The sequence below is a fragment of the Gadus chalcogrammus genome, chromosome 6 (genome assembly GCF_026213295.1).
Source record: "Gadus chalcogrammus isolate NIFS_2021 chromosome 6, NIFS_Gcha_1.0, whole genome shotgun sequence".
Classification (NCBI taxonomy): Eukaryota; Metazoa; Chordata; class Actinopteri; order Gadiformes; family Gadidae; genus Gadus; species Gadus chalcogrammus.
The window spans coordinates 21,541,339-21,565,250 of NC_079417.1; the positions used below are offsets into that span (position 1 = coordinate 21,541,339).

The following is a 23,912-nucleotide window of genomic DNA, read 5'->3' on the forward strand; positions in this document are numbered from 1 at the left end:
GTATGGCTTGACGTAGTAGGTGGGCGGGGTGTGTCCAAGTCCCGGGAAATCCCACATGAGAGCTGGAGCTGCTGCGCAAAGCTGCACGAAGCGTCCATGAGCCTGCAAGACAGTGGAGCTGATTTGATTAAAGCCTCACCTGAACACACATATCCCGACCTGTAAGTGTGAGACGGGCGTTATGTCGTTCATTGCGGTCCGATTTGCATACTAGCGATTCGATGTAAACGCTAATTGGGCTAAGGGTCACTAGCTATCAGTTGTGATTACTAGGAATAACTTTAGGTGATTGGTGGATGGCCTTTTGGAGGGAATTTGTGGACGGACAAAATACAAATGAATTGTAACCTGGCATTCTAGAATCTCGTGACATCTTTGCCTGTTTTGAGTCAAGTGTCCGCTAACAGTTAACTGTTGCCCAACTTCCTGTTTTTTGTGTATCTCACACTGTTTGAAAACTGATTTGTAATATTTTAAAACAATGCATTCTACCTGTTCGCCAAGACCGAAACTGGCTTAGGGAGCCCAGAATGTGCATCACATTTTCACAACACGTTAGGTGATAATACGACAATTGACAGCCATCACAAAGAAAGTCCCCCAGGCTGTCACTGCAGGTTAACTAACTTGACACTCCACCTCAGGTCAACATGTCTGAAGATATGTCTAAAGAGGAGGAGAGCCTGTCCAACTCTCAGGCCCCGACACAGTCGCCTCCTACCGCTAGCCAGGCTCAGGCCGGCTCTGGTTCTGCTACTGGGTCTGGTTCTTCCAGCGGGCCGACCTCGAGCAGCCAGTCATCGGGGACGCTGAGCAGCGTGGAAACCATCCCGGTGACGCTGGCCTCGGTGCCGGAGGAGCCCGAGCCGGTGCCCTGGGGCCGCATGCTGCCCATGAAGTGGGGCTTCCGCGCCCTCAGTGAGTAGGACCGCAGGCCGCCAGGCTGGTAGCTCGTAGGGAAGAACACTATCTATGCTATATCTCTAGATCCAAACCATATCGCATGAAATGCAGATTTACCTTGACCTCTGAGGATGGCCTAATACTTATATGTTCCTTCCTGTTAAATGTATGTGCACAGGCACCTTGTTCAGCAGATGAAAACATCCTCAGCCTGAGATTGTTTATGTTAATCAAGACATGTCAAGTAAATCGGTTCAGTAACCATCTTTTACATGTTTACATTCACTGCAACTCTTGCATAAAGGATCTATAGAGATGCTGATCCATAACAAGCACAGTCATTGCATAGCTATGATGGAGGGATACTTTAGCACAGCGTGGGATTTTTGTGAAAGCAATTGATCCGGGACAGCAATACCCAATTCCCTCTAGTGGTGACAGCAGACTGGTAAACACTGGTGATCTCTGTAAAATCGCAATCTGTCAACCTATCCTTTGGGCTTGACACAGAGCTACCCTTTCTTTATGTGTTACCAGATTGTGTGGAGGATGCATACCTGTTTGGGCGGGACCTCAAATGTGACTATGTGATTGGGGACCCACGGCTCGAATCATTCCTCATCTACAGCAAGAAGCACTTCCGCATCTACAGGGTACTCCTTCCTGCTGCACAAACCCAGTCATCACACAGACAGGGCCTGTATGGCTACCGAGGCCCTGTCTCACAACCATCACAGTCTTTCTCACAACCATCATAGTCTGTCTCACAACCATCATAATCTGTCTCGCAACAACCCTCTGTCTTGCAACAACCCTCTGTCTCACAACCATAGTCTGTCTCACAAGCTTAGTCTGTCTCACAAGCTTAGTGTGTCTCACAACCACCGTCATCTGTCTTACAACTACCATTGATGTCTAACAGCCTTGGCCTGTCTCACAAAAAACATAATTGATCTCACAAAAAAAATGGTTCAGAGACCATGACCACAGGTGGTCCGAAGCTAACCTGAGCCGTCCACTCGGTGGGTTAAATAATCATTCCTTTAGCCACATCAATCTCCATTTTATAATTGTTTCTGGTTTACTTGGGTTATATTTATTAGTTCATTGATCAAAACATCAAGGAAACTCTTCATTCTGTTATTATAATCTGGATGTGTCTCGTCTTGCCCGTCCATATCATCGTTTTTTATAATAGCACCATCTTCAACGTTCTTTGAGGTCAAGCGGTTGACGTCATCATGTCTGCGGCGTGGTCACATTTTCTGTCTCTCACTTTGCATGCATCACTCTCCTCCAGGAGGGGGGTAACTTCCTAGTGGAGGACCTGAGTAACAACGGGACCTTTGTGGACGGGACCCTTGTTGGGAAGGGCATGAAGCACCCGCTGGTCAACAACTCTGTGGTTTCTCTGGCGGAGGAGCGCAACCGCGGTGCGTGGCGTCCGGGAGGGCCTCATCAATATCAGTATTATGATGGATATTGCTTGGTATTATCAGTCGCTGTCTTCAATTCTTTCTGTGTCTCCTGTCGGCCGCTTGGTCGGGATAGGAGGGAGCTTTGAGTGAGTCTATAACTAGTCTCTCTAGAGAGACGGGAGAGAGAGACGGTGATAGGCAGACGATGGTGCCAAGCCCACACTTTTAAATCTCTCACAATCCCATCCGAGGAGAGCAGTTTAAATGTAGCACAGCCTAGCTGATTAAGGTAGGATACAACCACCAAGGGGTCTCTCAGATAATACCAAGAACTCTAGGGTAGGGATCATCGTGTCTTGGATCACCTCAGATCAGAGGAACGTTCGGGTCAACAGATCCAGGCTGTTTTCCTAACCGTTCCCAGATTACACCAAGACCGGAACATTTCTCTTGAGGAATTCTTTGACGACGGAATCGGATTGAAAGTCCTGTAGTGTAAGAAAGAAAGTCAATGAAGCTTTATTTATATAGCTCTATTTAAAACACACTGTTACAAAGTGCATCACATACACTCATAATTCAGTGTTAAAGAGGACCTGCAGGTTGTTAGGAGCAACGTATGACGTAACACATGAATCCCCATTCATGGGGTCATGGGCGTTAGGGGTGCTGAATGTGGCGGAAAGAAAAGCAGTCAGGGGATGATTGGACCTGCACACTAGCAATCATGCCAACAAAAACTGTTGAGCAGTTTTGACAGTCATTAGAAGATGAGGTGGGCATGGCGCGAAGAGAGGGAAATTACGAGCTGGTTAATGCTACGCAACAAGAGGCTGCAGTGGTGTTTATTAATGTTAATCAGGCTGTGTGAGCTTGGCATTAGTCGGTCTATAACTGTGTCCGTATCTCTGTCTCTATAACTATCTCTCGTTAACCGCCTGTCTATAACTCTCTATCTCGGTCTGAATTTCGGGCTTTCCCCCTGTCTCTATAACAGTCTGTCTTCCTATAACTATCTGTCTCTAACGGTCTCCCATCCGTCCATGTCTCTGCAGTCTTTGTGTTTATGGACCTCGTGAGCGACGACCAGACCATCTTCCCCAAAGAGTTTCAGGAGAAGTACCTCGTCTCCAGGGGCATCGGAACGTACGTCCAGTCTGTCTCAACGTCAACGCTCGTCCCGGTCGGTTTTACATTTGATTTGTTTTTTTGGTGGTTCTGTTTTTATTTTTCTCCCAGGGGTGTGTGCGGCGAAGTGAAGCTGGCTTTTGAGAGGGCCACTTGTAAAAAGGTGGCGGTGAAAATCATCAACAAGAAGAACTTCCCTTCAGTCGGGGTGAGTCACCCCGTCGGTGTGGATCCTGTTCCTGTACCCCTGCACCGCATTGCACTACTAAGTAGCATCAGATAATTGGAGTCACCCAGGGTACTTTCACAGGTGTCCTTATTGAATACACAGAGTAATAAATGCACTTAAGTTCCCTTATTTTGTCGCCTCGTCAGTTGTTCAACTCTATAGAGAGCCGTTGCCCCTCCCCTTCTGTTATTCCCCATTTCGGAGAAAATATGCACGGCCCTCAGTGGCGAGAGACAAATCATTTTGAATCCTGTTTGAATAATGCAATGATTAACACATATGTTCATATATTTCAAAGAAGACTTTGCAAATCAAGAGGGTAGCACCCGTTTGTTAACCCTGAGCTAGTTTCACTTTTCCCAGCAAGCCCCGCCCTCCTTTCCCCCACCACGTTAACTGAAAAAGACGGGGGGTCCTGGAGTTCTGCTGTTGTCTTCCGGCTGTCCGTAGGCTGAGCAGTAATGATGTTTTGTGCTCAGACGGCCACCAGGAACGCAGAGCGGGAGATCGAGATCCTGCGGAGGATAGACCACGTGAGTGGGCTGCAGGGGGGGGTCTGCGTACCTCCACTGGACATGTTCGAATGCTAAAAGTTGAAAGTTAAATTTCACAATTTCAAAATAGAATAATTTTGACAGAGCAAGGAACACTGGTTTGTAATGTATACCCTCTCTCATTTAGAGTAGGACTCTTAAGTATTTGATCACCAAGTGAATCTGCCTGGTGTGTGTAAACCAAGATGTGCCGGCCCCAGACACTCGTTAAGACTGTTAAGCCTTGTAACCCGGTTTGTTCTCCTCCTCTAGCCATGTCTGATCAAAACAGAGGACTTCTATCAGACAGAGGACACGTACTACATCGTCCTGGAGCTGTAAGTCAACGACCGCCTCAAGCCCTTCAACCCACTCTGAGGAACTCTCTTGATCGGACGTCTGTCTGTCTGTCTGTCTGTCAGGATGGAGGGGGGAGAGCTGTTTAACAGGGTGAAGGCGGGGCATGGCCTGGATGAGGCTGTGGCTAAACTCTACTTCTACCAGATGCTGATGGCAGTGGAGGTGAGACGACTGGTTCACAGCCACTCTGGGAGTTCGGAGCTCGTCGTGTCTGTTGGCTCTCAGCTCTGGTTTTGGTTCCAAACACAAAGTTTACCCGGAGCAATTGTGTGTGTGTGTGTGTGTGTGTGTGTGTGTGTGTGTGTGTGTGTGTGTGTGTGTGTGTGTGTGTGTGTGTGTGTGTGTGTGTGTGTGTGTGTGTGTGTGTGTGTGTGTGTGTGTGTGTGTGTGTGTGTGTAGTACCTCCACAGGAATGGCATCATCCACAGAGATCTGAAACCCGAGAATATTCTATTGGCTTCTCAGGCAAAAACCTGTCTGATTAAGGTACACACGTCTGGTACACACCTCTGACTGGGCTACACACACATCTGTGTCACCAAGGTATATGCACAATAAGGTACATGCATTCCAGTGTTGTCAACCCAATGCGTGCTGTCCAGGTCACAGACTTCAACCAGTCCAAGATTCTGGAGGGGGAGACGTTGTCCCGGACCCTGTGTGGGACCCCGTCCTACCTGGCCCCCGAGGTGTTCACCTGCGCTGCCACCACGGGCTACGGGCCTGCCGTCGACGCCTGGAGCCTTGGAGTCCTGCTCTTTGTCTGGTAAGCTATTCACCCACCCCCCCACACTGCACTTAATGCTGCATCCCTGTTGCTAGAAGAGACTCACTTCAGTGTCTGTCGGCATGAAAAAAAAACGACAGCTTTCTCTTCAGTCTCCTCTCTCTCTTCCATGTTTACCCCATCTGGAGGATTTTATGGATTTAAACAATGAGATATTTATTAATCCCGGAGAGGGTGCGTCACAGCAGACAGAATAGCACAGTAATTTCAATTAAAGAGGTACTTTAGGGTTCTGTTAGGTTTTTATTTAATTAAGAACTACAAACAAAACCCAAAGTGTATCCCCTCGATGGGTGGTAGAAACATTAGGAAGACATTATCATTGACAGTGTGTGCCTTATTATGTAAACTCTATGGACCTCATCACCCCGTGTCTCCCTCTAGTCTCGGGGGCTATGCTCCATTCTACGAGCACCCGTCCCGTCCCTCTGTGCAGGAGCAGATCATCCAGGGGGAGTTCACCATGGTGCCCTCTAAGTGGAAAGGGATCTCGGCCCAAGGTATCCTCTCAAACACTACCTACCATTTATACTCACCCTAAAGACTACAGTACATACCATCTACACACAACTCAAACACTGCATACCATCTACACACACATCCCCAACACTCCATACTTCATGATATCTACACACACCCCAAAGACTATACTAACTACACACACCCAAAAGACTATACACTATCAACACACACTGCAACGACTATATACACACACCCCAAAGACTATACACTATCTACAAACAACCAAGACTGTATACTAACTACACACACCCAAAAAGAATAAATACTAACTACACACACCCCAAAGCCAATAAGCTGCCATGGAGGGACTTCTAATTAGTCGGCTTGTTTATAATGCGACCAATACACGCCAGGCGATAGATATCCTGCTCTTAATTAGTGTCCCGATTCCCCTTGTTCCATCACGTCACAAAAGGTGGCAAGACAAAATCTGAGCGGCTCAGTGGATTTCAACTTGATGTAGTTGTTCGCTCACATGGTTTGGAACCACCTGGAATTCTCCTTGAATGTGGAAACACGCATTACTCCGCCATTAGCGTTGGTCAGTTTTCCCGTAACTTTATGATTTGTCTCTGGCTATGTACCGAGATTGAAAAAGGGAAAGGACACATGGAGGTAGATTTAAAGATTTATGGGTATCCCTCTTGAGGTCACAGGCATACAGTTAATCTCCATTGAATTATGCAATCCCTGGATGTCACACTTGACGCACTCTTAAAGGGGGCTGTGTGGTGGTGTGCAAGCATCATTAAAACTTGACTTTGTGTTCCAGCCAAGGACATGGTGAGGAAGTTGTTGGTGGTTGATCCTTCCCTCCGACTGTCCATCACATCAGCGTTAAAACATCCATGGTTACAGGTAAAGCACTCCCCCCTAAACCATGAGCTACATATAAACATTTAAAGGCTAAAACATGTACTGTCATCTAAACCACTGTCATTAGTCCACCATGTGTTCAGACATTGTTATTTAATAAGTGACTTGTGTGCTTTTCAGGACCCTGCGATGTTGGCCCAGGCCAATAAATTGATGTACCCTCCTGATGGAGACTCAGACACGGTAACACATATTGGACCCGACATGTATTTAGGTTTCTGTTTATGCAGAGCCCCAACCTGACCATGCCGTACGTTTGCTACAGTCATGCCGAGGAACGTGAACCGCCGCCCACTGTAGTGTGTTTGTGTATCCAGCAGGAACTCTCGCAAAACAAGAGGCCGAGAGAGGACGAGGAGGGAGACGGAAATCTTCCCAAGAAGACCGTACAATGACCGCAAATGTCACTGAGTCACTGTAAATAATATGTTTTTATAATTAAACCATTTTTTGTTCACTGGTGAATTGGCTTGTTGGTCTTGATTTATATGCTGCTTTTCAAATCATGAACAAGAAAAAAAATCATGATGTAGCCTGACAACGTGTGATGACACTTGTGATCTCCGAGGAGACATCTCGACCATGATAATGGAAGCATGGGCCAAGGCTCTGTCAAAGGTTTCATTAACGACGACATTGACACAGTCCCATCCCTGATTTCATTTTAAAGGACGCCAGTAGAGGAGAGAGTAGGCTGGTTAGTTATTAGACCAGACCACAGCAATCAGTCCCCTGATTAAACAACACACCGTATTATACAACCTTTTCTGAATTCAATGTGTAAATTAACGAATCTTAGTTTGGTATCTTGTATTGATGGATTCTAGATTATAAAAGCAAGCAACTTTGCAAATTGCATTCCACTTAATTTAATAAAAAACGTTCTAGCATAACGAAGGCACTGCGATGTTTGACAGCTCTGTGGCTATCGTGTGTTATGTCAAAGAACATCAGAGTTTGGATTTAAAGTTGTCACGAAGTTTGTACAACACAGAGTGGGCGTCGTCAAATGATTCCCCAAGCGCTGATTGGACGCGGCTTCTCCATCGCTGCAGCTTCGGCCGATCGCTCAGCACGTCTCTGTCGCCCCCTAGTGGCTAGAAGAGGAAATAGTCAATCGAACAATTTAAACTGATTTTAAAACGTTATATATTTTTTTGCAGTATTTATGCTATGCGTCATTCAATACTTTCAGTGTATAGATTTCTTAGCATGGCAATTATTCTGTTATTCAAAACTCCAGTGTGCCCCAAACAAAATGTCAGCTCTCAGTTTGTCCCATGGTGGTATTGAGATGTTTGACTTCTTAATGGTAAAATAAAAAAAAAAAAGAGGTGACCATATTGGTGGATGACTTTAATTTATTCATCAATTTCTGGGTGTAGCGTGATAAAAGCATAGATTGTAAGCAAACATGAAACATCCCAATGAGGTGTTTGAAAAAAAAGTACCTGATAGTTTAACTTTGTCGTTTCTAAACCAAAATGGCTCCAAGTTACAACCACCTCCAATTGAGTTAGATGGGACTCCATCCTGAGATAAACATCTCAAGAATGGCAAGAATACTAGTCAGAATGCTGATAGTTAACGGAGTCCTGGTGACTTCAGACATAGGAAACCACTGATGCAAACTAGCTTGGTGTTGCCACGAGACTTGGCAGAAAGATGTTATGGCCTGCGTGTCCGGGCGCCCACCTGCATGAGTTCACAGACAGCCAGGAGGTCAGCCAGAGTGATGTCGTCCCCACACAGAAAGGGCTGCCTCTTGAGGAACATGGACTCCAGCATATCCAGAGTGTCCTTCAGCTCAGCCAGAGCCCTCTCCACTCTGAGACCATCCACAGCAGAACCAGTCATACGGGGGATCAGCACCTGAGTACACAGACCAGACAAACATGCAGGTAGGAAGGAACACAGACCAACAGGAATAGTGAGCAAGAGAAACGGTTTGTGCAAATCGTGCAGTGTGTGTGTGTGTGTTTGTTTTTACCTCTGTTATAAAGACTTTGGCGGTGTGCGGTCTAGTGTTTGTGTTATGCCAAGAAATGTATTCATCTACTTTAGCTCTCCTGTCTGGTTGGCTTGGATACCAGTGTTCTGGGAGGCTGTACTTGGTCACCAGGTACTTCAAAATGGCAACACTGACACAAAAACATAGTCAACCAAACAGCCTTCAATTTGGAGTCCAGGGTCAGAGGTCACGTTAGGAAGTCTTTGTACCTTTCAGTTAGGACAAAACCGTTGTCCACCAAGACGGGAACCTTCTGCATCGGATTCAAACTTGTGAACTCCGGAGTCTTCTGCTCTCCTGCGGACAAGCAATGTGTATGCAATGTGCATATACAACATAGGATACATAATACGTTATTATTTGTGATGGACACAAGTGGTACGACGTTCACATAGACACGATAGTAGTGGTTTTGTTTGATGCCTTGGTAATGATTAAATGAATCCCTTGCATCACAAGAAAGTCGAAAGTGCGAATTTCAACATGTATATCTTTCAAATTTATGAAAGTTGAACGACTCCTTGTGAGGCATTGTATTGGGTTTAGGTATACGTTTTAGGTCCATGCTTAAATGTTGTTTAGTAAGCCGTTTGTGAGGGATTTAAAACTGAAGGTAAGGTGCGTCCCCTGCCAAAGTCCACTGCTGTCTTACTCGGTCAAAGGTCACCGCAAGAGAAAGTTCTCGAGGCAGAAATCTCAATGAATTCAAAGTACTGACTGGCCACCGTTAGTTGACTAGTTGACCGATTAGTTAGTTGGCCGGTTGCGCTCACCCTTCCTCAGCGCTACGGTCCGGATGGTGAACGGCACCTTGTTGAAGCTGAGGAGAATGTGCAGCGCTCTGCAGGGCTGCGACAGCATGTCCAGGTAGACCTCCGGATACTTAACTCCTCCTGCCATGGTTTCAAATTAGCTCTTTTTTAGAATAGGAATTGTATATTCAACAACACTTCTGGAAAAAGATCATGCATGCATCACAAGAACAACCGATAACCCAAACCCTTCTTCTGCGTTTACAAATATGTGCAGAAACCCGCACACTACTGCCACCCGCTGGAACATGGTCTGTCACAAGTTAAATACAAAATAGTATGAAAAAGCGTAAGTAAGTAGATGAATCAAATATGTTTATAAATGTATATACGATATTACATTACATTTTTGTACATGTCTACATGAAGGAGGTAATACATACGTCCAAGGGAAGCAAGAGTAACTAATTAATTAACTGAGGGATTAAATAATGAATAATAATGACTGTTGCACTATTGTTGTACTCATATACGAATGTCTTAACAAGACACGCACTGACGCTTGGTGTCACACATATCTAAGACTTTTACTCCAAGACTAAATATATATAGGCCATAATAATAGGCCATAACTTGTCATTTTCTAAAACTATGAATCAACTTTTATATCAGCAATGTTGAATAGTGTGAACCTAGTTGAATATACCTATTTTTCTTCTGAGTGTCCACCAGGTGGCGGTAGAACCATACATCGAAGGGGAGAACACGCCTGTGGTGTGTAGCCTGCATTTGAATTAGCCAAGCTTGCCTTGATTGCTGGGTTTCCTGTTTTGTTTAAATATGTCAATATTTAATTTAAACTGTTCAATTACATAGATATGTCTGAAAATGTTTTTGCCTGTGGCGGGAGGTGAATAGGGATTCCGTGGTCCTGATGTCAGTAGGGTGCTCATTCCACCGTAACCATGCCTACTGTTCTAGCAGAACTTCTGGGGAGACAGGACAGAGCATGGACACGTATAACTGCAAGGGGTCGAGATACGCATTGTGTCCCGTTTCAATTATATTGAAGAAAAATAATTTGCGAAAAAGGATGACGTTTTTAAATAAATGCATTTCTACAGCGTTGGTTTGAAACCTTTACAGCCAATTTCCCTCATCTGAGCCCTTCTGCCATCCGACTTTAGATCTAAACAGATGTCTACTATGCACCCAAAGCCATGCTAAGGATCTCGTATTTTCCTCAATGTTTACCTGTAAACAAACCACACCATTGTCTCGTAGGCAAAAACAGCAATATTTATTTACAAGGAAATAAATGACAACAAAAAAGTAATCCACGCTAAGGTTGGATGGTGGTGTTGGCGGCCATTTGTGGTCATGGGTTTTGGAAAAAATGAACGTTCCAGAGGACTTCCCAAGCTGGATATAAACTGCAGTATTCTGTTAGATTAACAAATAAGAAGTCTGAAGGCATGACAGCAGTGTCATAAGAGCGGAGACAAAAGAAGAGAAACTGCAATTATAAGACCTTCAAAACTACTGATTAAAAGGAAAGCTGAAGAAAACGGGTGGTGTTAACGTGAGGAACTGGTCAATGGGAGGACTGGTCCACGAGCGCACCGAGTGACGTGAGGACCGGGTGCTGGATGAGTGCAGAGGCTTAGATGTGTCCAGATAAATTCAGCCTTTAACAGAAACCAACCCACACCCAAGATACATTCGGGACAAAGCTCTACACTCCGTAGCGTGTGTAGAACATCATCTGGTCCGCCGTGATAACACAGCCAAGAGATTCTTCTAAAGTACATTCTTTGACAGCCACTATGTACAGCAGCTAATCGGCCCGATAGTCAGTCAAGTGCTCAATTCTTCTTCAAGTCCTCCCTAAAGCAAATCAATCAATCCAGCTGTCAGTCAAACAGTTCAGTCTGTGGTAAATCTGTGTAATAGTCAGTTAATCAAACAGTCCAGCCGTCAGTCCGTCGAACATTAAGTCAACTGCAGAGCGGCTCTAAATGTCGCTTCTCCACAGTTTGATGGTCTTGTCGTTCTCCAGAGCTGCCGAGGCGATGATGTTCTCCGTGGGATGACACGCCGTGGAGATGACCACGTCTGAAGACACACAGGGACAGAGGTTGAGGGACAGAGGGTGAGACACAGGCCTGTGTGCAGAAGCAGCGAGGAGGAGAGCAGGCTAGGTAGGTCGCGGCGGGGTCCTACCTGTGTGTCCCTGTAGTTTCTGGACAATCTCCTTGGTCTGCAGGTTCCAGATGTAGACCATGCTGTCCTCGGACCCCGACACGATCCACTACAACACAGGGTGAACCGGTTCACGCCTGGCCAGTGCCTCCGGATGGCCTCTAGCACAGTGAGCCCTTGATCTGACGCCAACAGCTTGGAGGATTGCTCGTTGTCCAGCAGTAAGGTTTTACAAAAACGAACAGGTGGCTGAACGTGGCTGTCTTCAAGTCACACGAGTTCATCCCTGAACTTTACACTCATTTACAATTTCTCAAACAAGGTTTCACAGGAACTTGATCATATCATTTGATCTCTTTAAAAAACACAGACACATATACACACCTTGCCGCCAGTGACAGAGAAGTTGGCGAAGACACAATACTTCTCATTCTTGTGTCCTGTGTACGTCTTTAGACACTAGTGGAACAGAAGAGGATGTTAGTACTTTATAGGAGCAGCACGGTTTAGATAACACATACATACTAGGGATGGGACGGTTTATGAAAACACTCCGAACCGTTCGGTTCGACTGTCTTGGTTCAATTCGCGTGTGTTCCGTTCGGTTCATGCACTGCTCCTTTTTCTCATAGGCGAAGCGTGTACACTCCAGAGCAGAAGGTGGCGGTACTGCGCCTAAAGTCAACCGCCAGTAGTAAACAAGAAGAAGTAGCAAAGCAACCTAGGCGGCAGCAGATGAAAATTAGTTGTGGAGAGTTGTGTGGGGATGGCGTGTGGGAAAGGACAGGAGCTGGAAGACGCGCCAGCAGCACATTATAGGTCTGCTGTATGGGAGCATTTTGCTTTCAGAGTGACCTACGATGACGGCGGCAAGAAAATTGTCGACAAAAGTGCCACAGTTTGCCAACATTGTGCAACGCGTGTTGTGTATGTTAATAGCAACACAAGCAACATGTCGGCTCACCTGCGGAGACATCATCCCAGTGAGAAAATTGGCAGTGCAAGGGGGAAAGGGGCAGAGGCGAAAGGACAACTTCTACTCCCCGCAGCTTTTAAACAGGCATACGGTGACGAGTCAGACAGGGCGAAATGCATAACTAAAGGAGTGGCATATTTCATCGCCAAAGATATGCAGCCTTATTCCGTGGTGGAGGGTGCGGGATTCCGTCACATGATTAAAGCACTGGAGCCACGATATAAAATCCCCTCCCGCAAACACTTCAGCAACACGGTAATACCCGCACTTTATGAAGAGACCCGACAAGAAATTGTTAAAGAGTTGTCTGACACAGCATCAGTAGCGCTAACTAGTGATGGCTGGACCTCCAGGGCTACTGAAAGTTTCCTGACTGTGACTGTCCATTACATTACCTCAGAATGGGAGATGAAAAGCTCCGTTTTACAGACGCGCCCCCTTTATGAGAGCCATACTAGCGAGCATCTCTCTGAAGCACTGACAGAAGCAGTGACAGAATGGAAGTTGCAGAGGGGCAGCAGCACAATCCCTGTTACTACAGACAATGCAAAAAATATGGTGAATGCAGTCAATGCAACAGCTGGACTGGGGCCACAAATTGGCTGCTTTGCACATACTGTTAATCTTGCAGCCAAGAATGCAGTCTCAATAAATCAGGTATCCCGGCTCCTGGGGAAGATGAGGAAAGTGGTGGCATTTTTCCATCGGAGCACAACAGCCACCCACGCCTTAAAAACTAAACAGGAGATGCTGCAATTGCCAGTTCACAAACTAATTCATGATGTCCCAACTCGTTGGAACACAACATATGACATGCTGGAGCGTTATTTGGAGCAGCAAGCTTCCATCTATTCTGCTCTGATGGACAAAGATGTTAGGAAAAGTGTCAAAGATATTGCTGTTTTGACTGACAGTGAGGTAAAACTGGCAGAGGACCTAACCAAGATTCTCAAACCTCTGAAGAATGTAACAACACTCATGAGCACAGAAACATCCCCTTCAGTGTCCATGATCATCCCTCTGCAGAAGATGATACTGAAATCCATGACACCCAGTGAAGAGGACAGCGCCACCATCAAAGATGCTAAGGCAGCCATCACTAACCTGAAAGACAGATACGGGGACCCTGATCTTCAGGACTATCTGCACAGAAGCACAGCCCTGGATCCAAGATTAAAGTCCCTGCCCTACTTGGAAGAAGACTATTCAGAAAATCTACAGTGTTCTCACCAGAGAGATCATGGAAATTGAAGAGCAGGTATTGTTTTTTATTCTGTAATTAGTACTAAATTTTATGTGTTTTTATCATAATTACAATTTCTCTCTTTTTTTAAAAACTAAACAGAATACTTGAGCCTTTGCATTTATTGTATTTTCTCAGTGTACAGTAGAGCATATAGTTTTAGTGTCTTTGCTGCTATGAGAGTGTTTGTTTTTATCAATATTTCTAAAACTACCATACTATTTGTCATTTTATCATGCAGGTTCAACCCAGAGAAGCCCAGGTGGCCAGTTCATCCTCAGCTGGAGAGCCAGAGGCATCAAAAGAATCTCCTCCTCAGAAAAAATCTGTCATGGCAGAGCTTTTTGGAGAGCTCTTTACATCAGAGAAGGGAACCACCAAGACTTTGTCCCAGATCACTGAGGAGGAGGTCATGGCATACAGGCTCACAGGATGCATTCCTGTGGATGAAAATCCACTTGCATGGTGGAGAAGCAACGAGCACAAGTACCCTCATATTGCTAAATTGGCTCGACGTTACCTTGCAGTCCCAGGTACATCTGTACCAAGTGAGAGAGTTTTCTCTACAGCAGGAGACATTGTAACTGCAAGTAGATCTCGTCTTTTGGTAGAGAATGTGGACAAACTGATCTTCTTGCAGAAGAACATGAGAATACAATGAGTAGAGCCTTGTTGTTTAAGCAGTGCAGTATGTGTTAGTTTGGTTTATGCTATATTTTATATTGATGATTATTTACTGGATTATTTATTTTGTTATTTGAGATAACACAGTGGCACTTTAAGTTTGTAAGAAATCCAGCCTTATTTTTCTTTGATTGTTTTTCAAACACTGCACTTTCAGTTCAAGAGAAAGTTTTGAGTTTTGAGTTCTGTTTACCAAATAAATGAAGCACATGTTGGAACTAGCAATGTCTCCTCTCTTGCAGTGCCAGAATCTCAACCTAAGACTGTCACAATGATGTATCAAATGTCAGACTGCTTCATTCTTTCAGTTTTAACTTGACTATACAAGACATAATCGATTTTCCTAATAATCAACATATACCGAACCGAACCGAAAACCGTGAACCGAACCGTGGATTTTGTGAACCGTTCCACCCCTAATACATACACATACATAAACACACACACACAAACAGGGAGACATGACGACATGCAGACAGGCCGTACCTTGCCCTTGCTGTAGTCCCAAAGCTTCAATGTGCTGTGAAACACAACAGAGTATCAGACAGCTGTACGCCTACTCACATCAAAACTCACCTAGCTAGCAACCAAAAACCAACTAGAATTCATTATTAAAAGGTGCGATATGCAAGATTTGGCTCAAACTTTCGAGCAACATAGAGAAATCTCATGTTACTTTCTTTGGATAATTTTTTGATGAAAGGCATTTGCCACTTTCCATAATTGGGGCAAACTTATGTTTTAATACTGACTTGTCAAGAGTAGCAGCCAGGATGTATTTCCCATTGGGAGAAAACTTGACAAACGAAACCGGAGGGTTGTCATCGTCTAGAGGAAACAGCACAATGGTTGCCAGATCTATAAACTAGACATCTAGGTCATGTTACAGTCCATTAAATCCTCTATGTCATGTAAAAGCATATATGCGTCATGTTTATATAGCATACATCCCCACTACTCACCAATTAGTGTCTTCAAGCACTGTCCTGAAGCGGTGTCCCAGATACGGCTAGAAACAGGTAGATTGGTTTAGAATCCGAAGCGTAGCTAAGGTTGAATCAAGATTTTTTGATGGAAGGCTACCTTTATACTATTAGAGGAATATTCATAAAACATAGAATTCAGTCAGAATGTGTGTGTGCCCATAGGTGTGTCAGTAAATAAATGTACCAAAGACCATCATAGCTGCTAGAAACGATGAGCGAACCGTCTCTGTTGAAGTGGACCTGGGGACCAACACACATCCTTAATAGAGTAATACACAGAGCAAAAATGCTTCGTAGGAGTCAGTGGTCCGACTTACAGCTGAGACAGGGTCAGAATGTGCCGGAAGAGTCTTCAGACATTTCCCCGTCTTCACGTCCCAGATACGAACACTCTCGTCAAACTACAAGCACACAAGCAAAGACGCTGAGACAAGATGGATCATTCAGACTAGCATATTTATAGGGCTGGCTTTACGAGTACTTGTTGATTAGATGTCGTATATGATGACACGTTGTGAGTGGTGTTTGGTGAGGACAGGTTAATGAGTAGTTTAGTAGTACCGTATTTTCCGCACTATAATGCGCACCGGATTATAAAGCGCACCTTCAATGAATGGCCTATTTTAGAACTGTTTTCATATATAGGGCGCACCGGATTATAAGGCTCATAGAATAGAAGATACTGCAGTCAAACGTTTGACTGGGGTTGCGTTATGCATCGACTAGATGGAGCTGTGCTAAAGGGAATGTCAACAAAACAGTCAGATAAAGTCAAACTTTATTAAGCGTTCCGACAAATCCGTTCACTCCCATGGTAACGATGTTCAAACGTTAATGTGCATATGAGGAGCTCTTTTCCAAAACGCGATAAACGCCAAATTTAAAAAAAATGAGTTTGTCATGCCATTTTGTTGTGTACTGAACCTATTCACTGCTCCATCAACGTTGAATGCAAAATCGCTATATTTACTTGTTTAAAATGTATCACAAGATGCCGTTTTTTTCCAAACCACGACAAGCGCCAAACCTATTTTTTGCCTAAATGCGATATATCCTCTCGACCAATCTGAATTCGGTTAGCGTTCTAGGCAATCGAACACAGATCAGTCTTCAAAATGAGTTCAAACTATAATGTGTGTGTGTGTGTGTGTGTGTGTGTGTGTGTGTGTGTGTGTGTGTGTGTGTGTGTGTGTGTGTGTGTGTGTGTGTGTGTGTGTGTGTGTGTGTGTGTGTGTGTGTGTCTGTGTCTGTGTCTGTGTCTGTGTCGCTCTTTTCCCGGGAGTTAGATGCGCGTGTTGCTCCTTTCCCGGGAGTTAGATGCGCGTGTTGCTCCTTTCCCGGGGTAGAGTGTGTGTGTGTGTGTGTGTGTGTGTGTGTATCGTGAACGGACTTCAGTGGCGGTTTCATTCCGTCTCAGTCTTCAAAATGAGTTCAAACTATGATAACACGTTTGATGGCCAGGATGAGCCAGTGAGACCTACACCCGGGGGTAGAAAACGCAGACTGGACAAAGAAAACCACAAAAAACAACTAGAAAAGAAGGTTCGTCACTCAGGTTGCGGGTTAACGCCTACTGTTGGATGTCAACACACGGCTACTGCGACCTGTCAGGCCGAGAAGCTGTCACCGGACGACCTGATGATGAACTTTAACAAGTTTTATAACAAACCAAACAAGGTTGACCAGGACAGGGCCATACTTGATCTCCTGGACATAATGAAAGTGAACAGGCGGCGTACGAAAATCAAGGACGTAAACAAGCGAAAAGACCGGAAAATATCGGTTAAATACAGTCTCTTGTGCGGCAGTCACCCGGAGAAGGTGCCCGTTTGCAAGGCAAGCTTCATTAAAGTGCTTGGTGAGTACAATTTCGTTTTTTAGAAATGTCTAGTTTAATACCGTTTTGTAGGTTTCTGCCTTAGACAAAATTATATTTTGCTGTAAATACGTGACATGGAAAGGAGGCCTACTGACATGGAAAGGAGGCGCGCATGTCGCTCCTCTCCCGGGCTAGAGTTAGGTGCGCGTGTTGCTCCCCTGGGGGGGGGGGGGGGGGGGGGGGGGGGTCATTCCGTCTGCGCACGGCACCTTCTCAACGAGCAGGTGTGCGCCTGCAGCCAGAGGGGGCGCCAAAATACCTATTCCCAACACAATGTTATGTAGTACTTCATTGATAACCGCTACGCAGCGCAATTTATTTTTTACTGCTCGTGGAGCCCCCCATGTTACTTGGCGCCCCCCACACATATGCCGCCCCGTGCGGCTGCCTGGTTCGCCCGTACCTAAAACCGCCACTGGCTCCAATCATTGTATTAACAATCTAAATAATTACTTTCACAGGCATCAGCAAAGACCGTGTGTCCCGGGTGGCTCAATATTATGCCGAGACTGCTGAGGCTCGCCCAGAGAGAAGAGGTGGTGCACGGCACAGTGAGGAGCACAGCAGGAGAAGGCAACTCATTGTTGAGCACATCCAGTCTTTCACCTGCAGGGCCAGCCATTATGGGCGGAGAGGAGCACCAGGCCGCAAGTATCTCCCCAGTGACCAGAATGTGCACAAGATGCATAAGCTCTTTGAGGCTCAGAACCATGCTCAGACCAGCTACTCCCTCTATTATTCAGTGTTCTCAAAGGATTTCAATCTTGGCTTCGGTCACCCAGCTACAGATGCATGCTCTGATTGTTCCAAGTTTAAGATCAGGATGAAAGATCCAAACCTAACCGAGACTGAGAAGAAGATGGAATCTGCATCATTCATCTTGCATCGTCGCAGAGCTCGTGTGTTTTATGACCTGTTAGGCAGGGTTGCTGAAGATCATGTGACCCTCTGTTTCGATATGATGCAAAACATGGTCCTTCCAAAAACCTCAATAGGACAGGCCTATTACTCACGGCAGATGTACCTGTATCTGTTTGGTGTGGTTGTGCACCACGGAGAGAAGAGTCACCAGACAAAAGATGATGTCCATCTCTACGTGTGGCAGGAAAATGAGGGTAGAAAGGACAGTAACATGATTGCATCCGCGCTGAGTGACTGCCTCAAGGTTCGACTTCGGCACAAAGTCAGCAGGTCAAGGGGACTTCGGCTGTTCAGTGACTCATGTTACGGGCAAAACAAAAACATGGTGTCCATGCTCATGGAACTTCGCCAGTCTTTTCCCAACCTTGGCATAGAGTACACTTTTCCAGTAAGGGGTCACAGCTATCTCCCAGCAGACCGAGTCTTTGGCAGAATTGAGCAGAAGATCAGGAAAATTGATACAATTCTGCTACCACAGGAATACCATGCCATCCTGCAGCAATTCGGCAACGTTCACGTTTATGGCACAGACTGGAAGGCGTTTGATTACAGGTCAGCCACAAAAGTGTGTGTTAAGTCAAATAGGAGCTTTAAAATCAGCGAAGCACGCATACTTGATTTGAGTACCAACAAGGTTGGTTTAAAGATGGCTTACAATGGGGAGCCTTGTTTCCATAGCGTATTAAAGCGGGGCAAGCGATGGGCTGACCTGAAACCTGCGTTACTTCCAAAGCAGACCTCTGTGAAAGGCGCAAAGAAGTGCGATGTGCTGGCACTATTAGGAGCAATGGGTGTGTCTGATGTGGTGAGGGCTTTTTATGACGATGCACTGTATCAGGTGACTGACAATGCAGGCCAGAGTGATGAAGATGCAGAGTGATTCATGCGCAAGTGATGAATCTCTCTGTCTCTCACTCTCTCTCTCTCTGTGTCCTCTCACAGACTCAAATTAATTTAATCAATTTATTATCAATACTATCATTACTTTTTACAGGTTCGGCACTGAATGACTATTAGCCTAAATGCGTTATTAAATGATATGAATTTATTTTTTACATTGTTGTATTTTTATTAATTAGTGGTATTTGTATGTGTGTGTTTTTATTATATGTGGTGGACAATAAACGTGAAATTGTATTTATTTTACTATTTAGTTTGTTACTATTTATTTTATTTGGCGGTTATTTATTTATTTATATTAATTTATAGTGTGAGATGATGATATCGTATGTTGTATTTTCTCTTGTTTTTAAAATAAAAATACATGAACCATCAATTGATTTACAGCTTCCTTTTTCAAATTGATGGATTTATAGCGTTTTGAAAAAAAATATATATATTTGAATTTATAATCAACAATGTTGTGGTTTGATTTAAAAATCATTGTACAACATGTTCAAACTGAGTCAACAAACCATTTTAACAGGTTAAATTGAATATTAACAAAATATGTGGGTCAAGGTAAAAAATGTAATTATCCTAAAAACTATACAAATGGATTTATAGCGTTTTGGAAAAGAGCTCCTCATATATTAACAATACCTCCGTGCCTTGTTCAGTTGTAAACACGTAAAAGAAACAGTCTGATACCGCTAATTCAAACGTTAGTGCATAACTCAACATTGTTCAGTTACGTATAACACGTAAAGCTCACTTTTTCAGTTAATTCCCCGTCCACGAATCCCTCGAATTCTTCTTCTACAGTGTCCGAATTGAACAGTTGGGCGAGTACGGCATCCACCATGCCCGGCTCCCCCTCGTCATTATCCGAGTCAGTGTCACTGCTGCCTGGCAGTTCAGTGATTATTCCTGCCTTTGTGAAAGCTCGAACCACAGTTGAGACTGATATATCAGCCCAGGCATCCACGATCCATTGGCAGATAGTGGCGTATGTCACCCGGCGCCGTCTCCCCGTCTTGGTGAACGTGTGTTCGCCTTCTAAGGACCCGTCCACACAAAGCCGATTTTTTGGTGAAACCGCATAAGTCTTGTGCGTTTCAGCCAACCGTCCAGACGGAGCCGGCGAATCCGGTGCCCGAATTCGCACGTTTGTTAGGATTCGTGTGGACGCATGAAACGCAAACGATTATGGCATTAGCCCCCCACCAGCTAGGGGACGTCAGAGTTGCGTTGAATTTTTTATTTATTATTTTTTTGTATTCTTTTTGTATCTTTAAATAATGCCCCTTGATAATGTAATTCCTAACTGTACATTAAAAAGTATTTCTGCTCAATTTAAAAGGTTGAATCTCCTCGTGACTTAATGTTTGTATACAGCGCGCAGGCTTGATGCGCTCCACTTTTTTCTGTGGAGAACCAGCGCCTTGAATATTTACTAGTGTTTCTACAGCTCGATGCGGTTTCGAAATGACTCCGTCTTTACGGATATCCCTGAACCGCATAAAAAGAAACCGGATTGTTTTCGCCCATTTCGGCTCCATGTGGAGGGGGCCTAAGTGTTTGTGTGTTCGCCATATAAGGCACTCCGGATTATAGGGCGCACTGTCGTTTGAGAAAATTAAAGGCTTTTAAGTGCGCCTTATAGTGCGGAAAATACGGTATTTAACACAGGACTTACCGAACCCGAAACCACCAGGTTGGACTGTGGGTTGAAGTTGCAGCAGAAGACATAATTACTGTGTCCCTTTAACGTCTTCAGACACTTTCCCTGGACACACGGGCAAACAGACAGACTTTAAGTCATTAGCTGTAAACTAGCAAGAGTTTTAGCTCAAAGATCAGGATGCCATTCCAAATATTAGCACACGCGTCAGTGAGTGAGTGAGTGAGTGAGTATAGAATTAATAAATGCCTGCGTGCATTTACTTGTGTTTAGAATTCATGAATAAATATGCTGTGTGTGTGAGGTCATTTGAGAACTCAATGCATGCATTTGTATTTCGGCAATGTGTATTTTGTGTGCCTTACAGAGCAGTTGTCCCAGATTTTGAGTGTTTTGTCGTCCGAGGCAGAGACCAGCAGGTTGGAGTCAGACGACCAGGACACATCAGAAATACCCTGAACACACATTAAGACCCGCTTTAAGACTCGTTAGGACACCTGGACTGGAACAGTGCCGGTGTGGAGCTAACTGGACTCCTTACCAGTTTGTGACCGACGATGGACTTCTCAAACTTTCCATCGTATGCTCCCCAGATCTTTATCAGCTTATCCGCCGCTACAGAAAGGGATGTAACCACACTTAGAGAATCTCATGGGGATCATCTTTCCAAATTCACTAGATTCACCTGTTTGAAAATTGAACAAACTATGTGATAGTGAGTGATGAAGGAGCCGACATGGGACGCAGGGTTGACATTGAGATGGCATGTGGATGCAGGGTTGACATTGAGATGGCATGTGGATGCAGGGTTGACATTGAGATGGCATGTGGATGCAGGGTTGACATTGAGGTGGCATGTGGATGCAGGGTTGACATTGAGGTGGCATGTGGATGCAGGGTTGACAAGTGGCATTTGTCCACACTACTACTATGGCCCGGCAGACTAGGCGCAGCAGCCAGGCACTGTTTGCAGTTCCTTTACGACCAGGGGAGCCGCTTGAAGGTGTGTCTTTAACTGGTCAAGCACTTGTCTCGATGAAACAAAAACACACACACTTATTGCATATTCCGTTTTATGTCATGGCTTACAGTAAAATGGGATTGATTCGTTTTTAGAGACATGAAATATATCTGGGTGGTTTCAGACGGACAGCAACGCACACAAAATATCCGCAATGATTCTGACAATTCAGTTTGACCTTTTTTGCTCCCTTGGTCACACATTAGATAAAGTTTCACACATATTCCCTTGAGTGCCACATGATGACCTTGATATTAGGGAAAAAACATGTGGAAAACATGTCTAATAGTGTGCAATATAGTGTGTATATACATGTTCAGTCTTTAGACGAAGACTAATCCAAAATAAATGTCCTATTGTCCTATTTCCACAAGCTATTTGGTTTTTCAAGAACATATCGTCAAACCATGACCTCTGCAGTACTTTTCTATCTAAACCCTCATAACCCTTTACTTTTAGGAACCAACATATAGGTATATTGCAAATGTATATTATATATACGACATTCCTATAATTTGAGATCACTTCTCGCTCCAAACAGCAACCAGGGACAACATCACCGCAGCCCACTAATGGGCGGGTCGGGCTCGCTGTGGCCCCACTTCTGAGTTGGTCCATCTCAGGTGCAACTCGGCGTGTTTAAACTGGTTGTGAAACCGAAAATCAGCGAATCAAGGAACGTCTCTGCACGGCCAAAAGTGTTGATTGATGTGCTTAGTTACGAGGCGCTGTCATGACATGTGATGCAGGGTTGTCAAGGAGATGTATTGGATGCAGGGTTGTCATGGATGACATGCCATGCAGATTTTCACACACATGTGGTCTGTGCTTCTTGTCACAGTGCAGTCGCTTGAGGAAGGACTTACACGAGCTGGCAAGCCATTCTCCATTCGGGCTGAACTTGACACTGGAGACAGCCTTGGTGTGTCCGGCCAATGTAAACTTCACAGCATAGTTTGGTTTGGCTGGGTTGGACTGAAAATACAAAGGAATCCTCACATGTCAATCCACATGGAACAATACTGACTGTATTATGACAATATTAACCGAGATGCTGTATACTGGTAATCCTAGAACAATACACCAAAGACATCCAACACATGTAAAACATAGGTCATTGTAGAATAGCAAAAAGACGAAACATGACCACTGACTTTTACACGTTTAACTAAGCAAAGCAAAGTTTATCCTGAGAGAGCCCTGATATCACAACGTGTTCTCCACGTTGACCAGAGGAAGCGTTTTTCAACACCTAGCTAAGTATATCGTATACAACAACAATCACACTTTAGGACTATTTCTGAAGCTATTCACGTTGTAGGTCAGGAAGTGCCTGCCTTCTAAACAGAAGAACACATCAGTGATTGTCTTGCTGTTTGACAGCCCTGTGGCTAGTGTCAAAGTATGCTACCTCGACGAGCTAACGCACCTTACTGCCAGATCCCGACGACGAGCAATGTTTAATGTTGTCGGTCTCCGGCTTCTTCTCTTCTGTCGCCATCGTGTCTAGGCTGACACACTGATGAAGCAGTTCGTAATGGCGTTTTACACGACGCGTTTTTTTCTTGATCCACCTAGTGGCTGTGCTCACAGAAAGCTAACGATACTCGACAGTGTTGCTAACTATGTGCTAGCAAACAATGCCCAAGTATTATAGTATTGTACGAATTCTATATTTAGGGAGTGTAACCAGATATTATTTGTGATTTATGAAGATATTTGACGAATCACCTTATGATGCTCGACTCGTAACGGCTATAGAATGCCCCAGACGTGTGTGGCCCAACTAGCTAAACACCAGAATGTGCTGCGCAGACACACTGAGTATGCGCGAAGTTAATGTTTTCGTCATAAGGCAACTGGTAAGGGTCATACCATGGGCAAAACTCTCTTCACTTGGATGAATGTACGAGCTCTT

General features: G+C 44.7%; 3 protein-coding genes across 5 annotated transcripts; 1 reads left to right on the forward strand and 2 right to left on the reverse strand.

The window, feature by feature from the left end:
- Positions 1-6: 6 nt before the first annotated feature.
- On the forward strand, positions 7-7,240 carry chek2 (checkpoint kinase 2). Of its 2 annotated transcripts, none has more exons than XM_056592101.1 (15): positions 7-161; positions 645-918; positions 1,441-1,556; positions 2,204-2,336; positions 3,377-3,467; positions 3,561-3,657; positions 4,158-4,211; positions 4,485-4,549; positions 4,634-4,733; positions 4,971-5,057; positions 5,174-5,337; positions 5,743-5,858; positions 6,653-6,738; positions 6,877-6,939; positions 7,074-7,240. In XM_056592101.1, exons 2-15 carry the CDS (start codon positions 651-653, stop codon positions 7,149-7,151), a joined length of 1,518 nt encoding a protein of 505 aa, XP_056448076.1. In that variant the 5' UTR covers positions 7-161; positions 645-650; the 3' UTR covers positions 7,152-7,240. The 2 variants fall into 2 exon arrangements, with proteins under 2 accessions (XP_056448076.1, XP_056448077.1); XM_056592102.1 differs by having other exon boundaries at positions 7,077-7,240.
- On the reverse strand, positions 6,468-9,814 carry gstt2 (glutathione S-transferase theta 2). Of its 2 annotated transcripts, none has more exons than XM_056592107.1 (5): positions 9,541-9,814; positions 8,977-9,064; positions 8,747-8,897; positions 8,452-8,628; positions 6,468-7,853 (listed from the first exon to the last, which is right to left on the reverse strand). In XM_056592107.1, exons 1-5 carry the CDS (start codon positions 9,665-9,667, stop codon positions 7,707-7,709), a joined length of 690 nt encoding a protein of 229 aa, XP_056448082.1. In that variant the 5' UTR covers positions 9,668-9,814; the 3' UTR covers positions 6,468-7,706. The 2 variants fall into 2 exon arrangements, with proteins under 2 accessions (XP_056448082.1, XP_056448084.1); XM_056592109.1 differs by having other exon boundaries at positions 7,735-7,846; positions 9,541-9,806.
- A 962-nt stretch (positions 9,815-10,776) lies between these two features.
- LOC130384220 (WD repeat-containing protein 5-like) lies at positions 10,777-23,824 on the reverse strand. Its single transcript, XM_056592327.1, has 13 exons — positions 23,424-23,824; positions 22,861-22,969; positions 21,515-21,588; positions 21,339-21,428; positions 20,989-21,078; positions 15,928-16,011; positions 15,795-15,850; positions 15,587-15,633; positions 15,377-15,452; positions 15,111-15,144; positions 12,106-12,180; positions 11,743-11,830; positions 10,777-11,634 (listed from the first exon to the last, which is right to left on the reverse strand). The coding sequence occupies exons 1-13, from the start codon at positions 23,493-23,495 to the stop codon at positions 11,534-11,536; spliced, it is 996 nt and encodes a 331-aa protein (XP_056448302.1). The 5' UTR covers positions 23,496-23,824; the 3' UTR covers positions 10,777-11,533.
- Between the last annotated feature and the right edge of the window lie 88 nt (positions 23,825-23,912).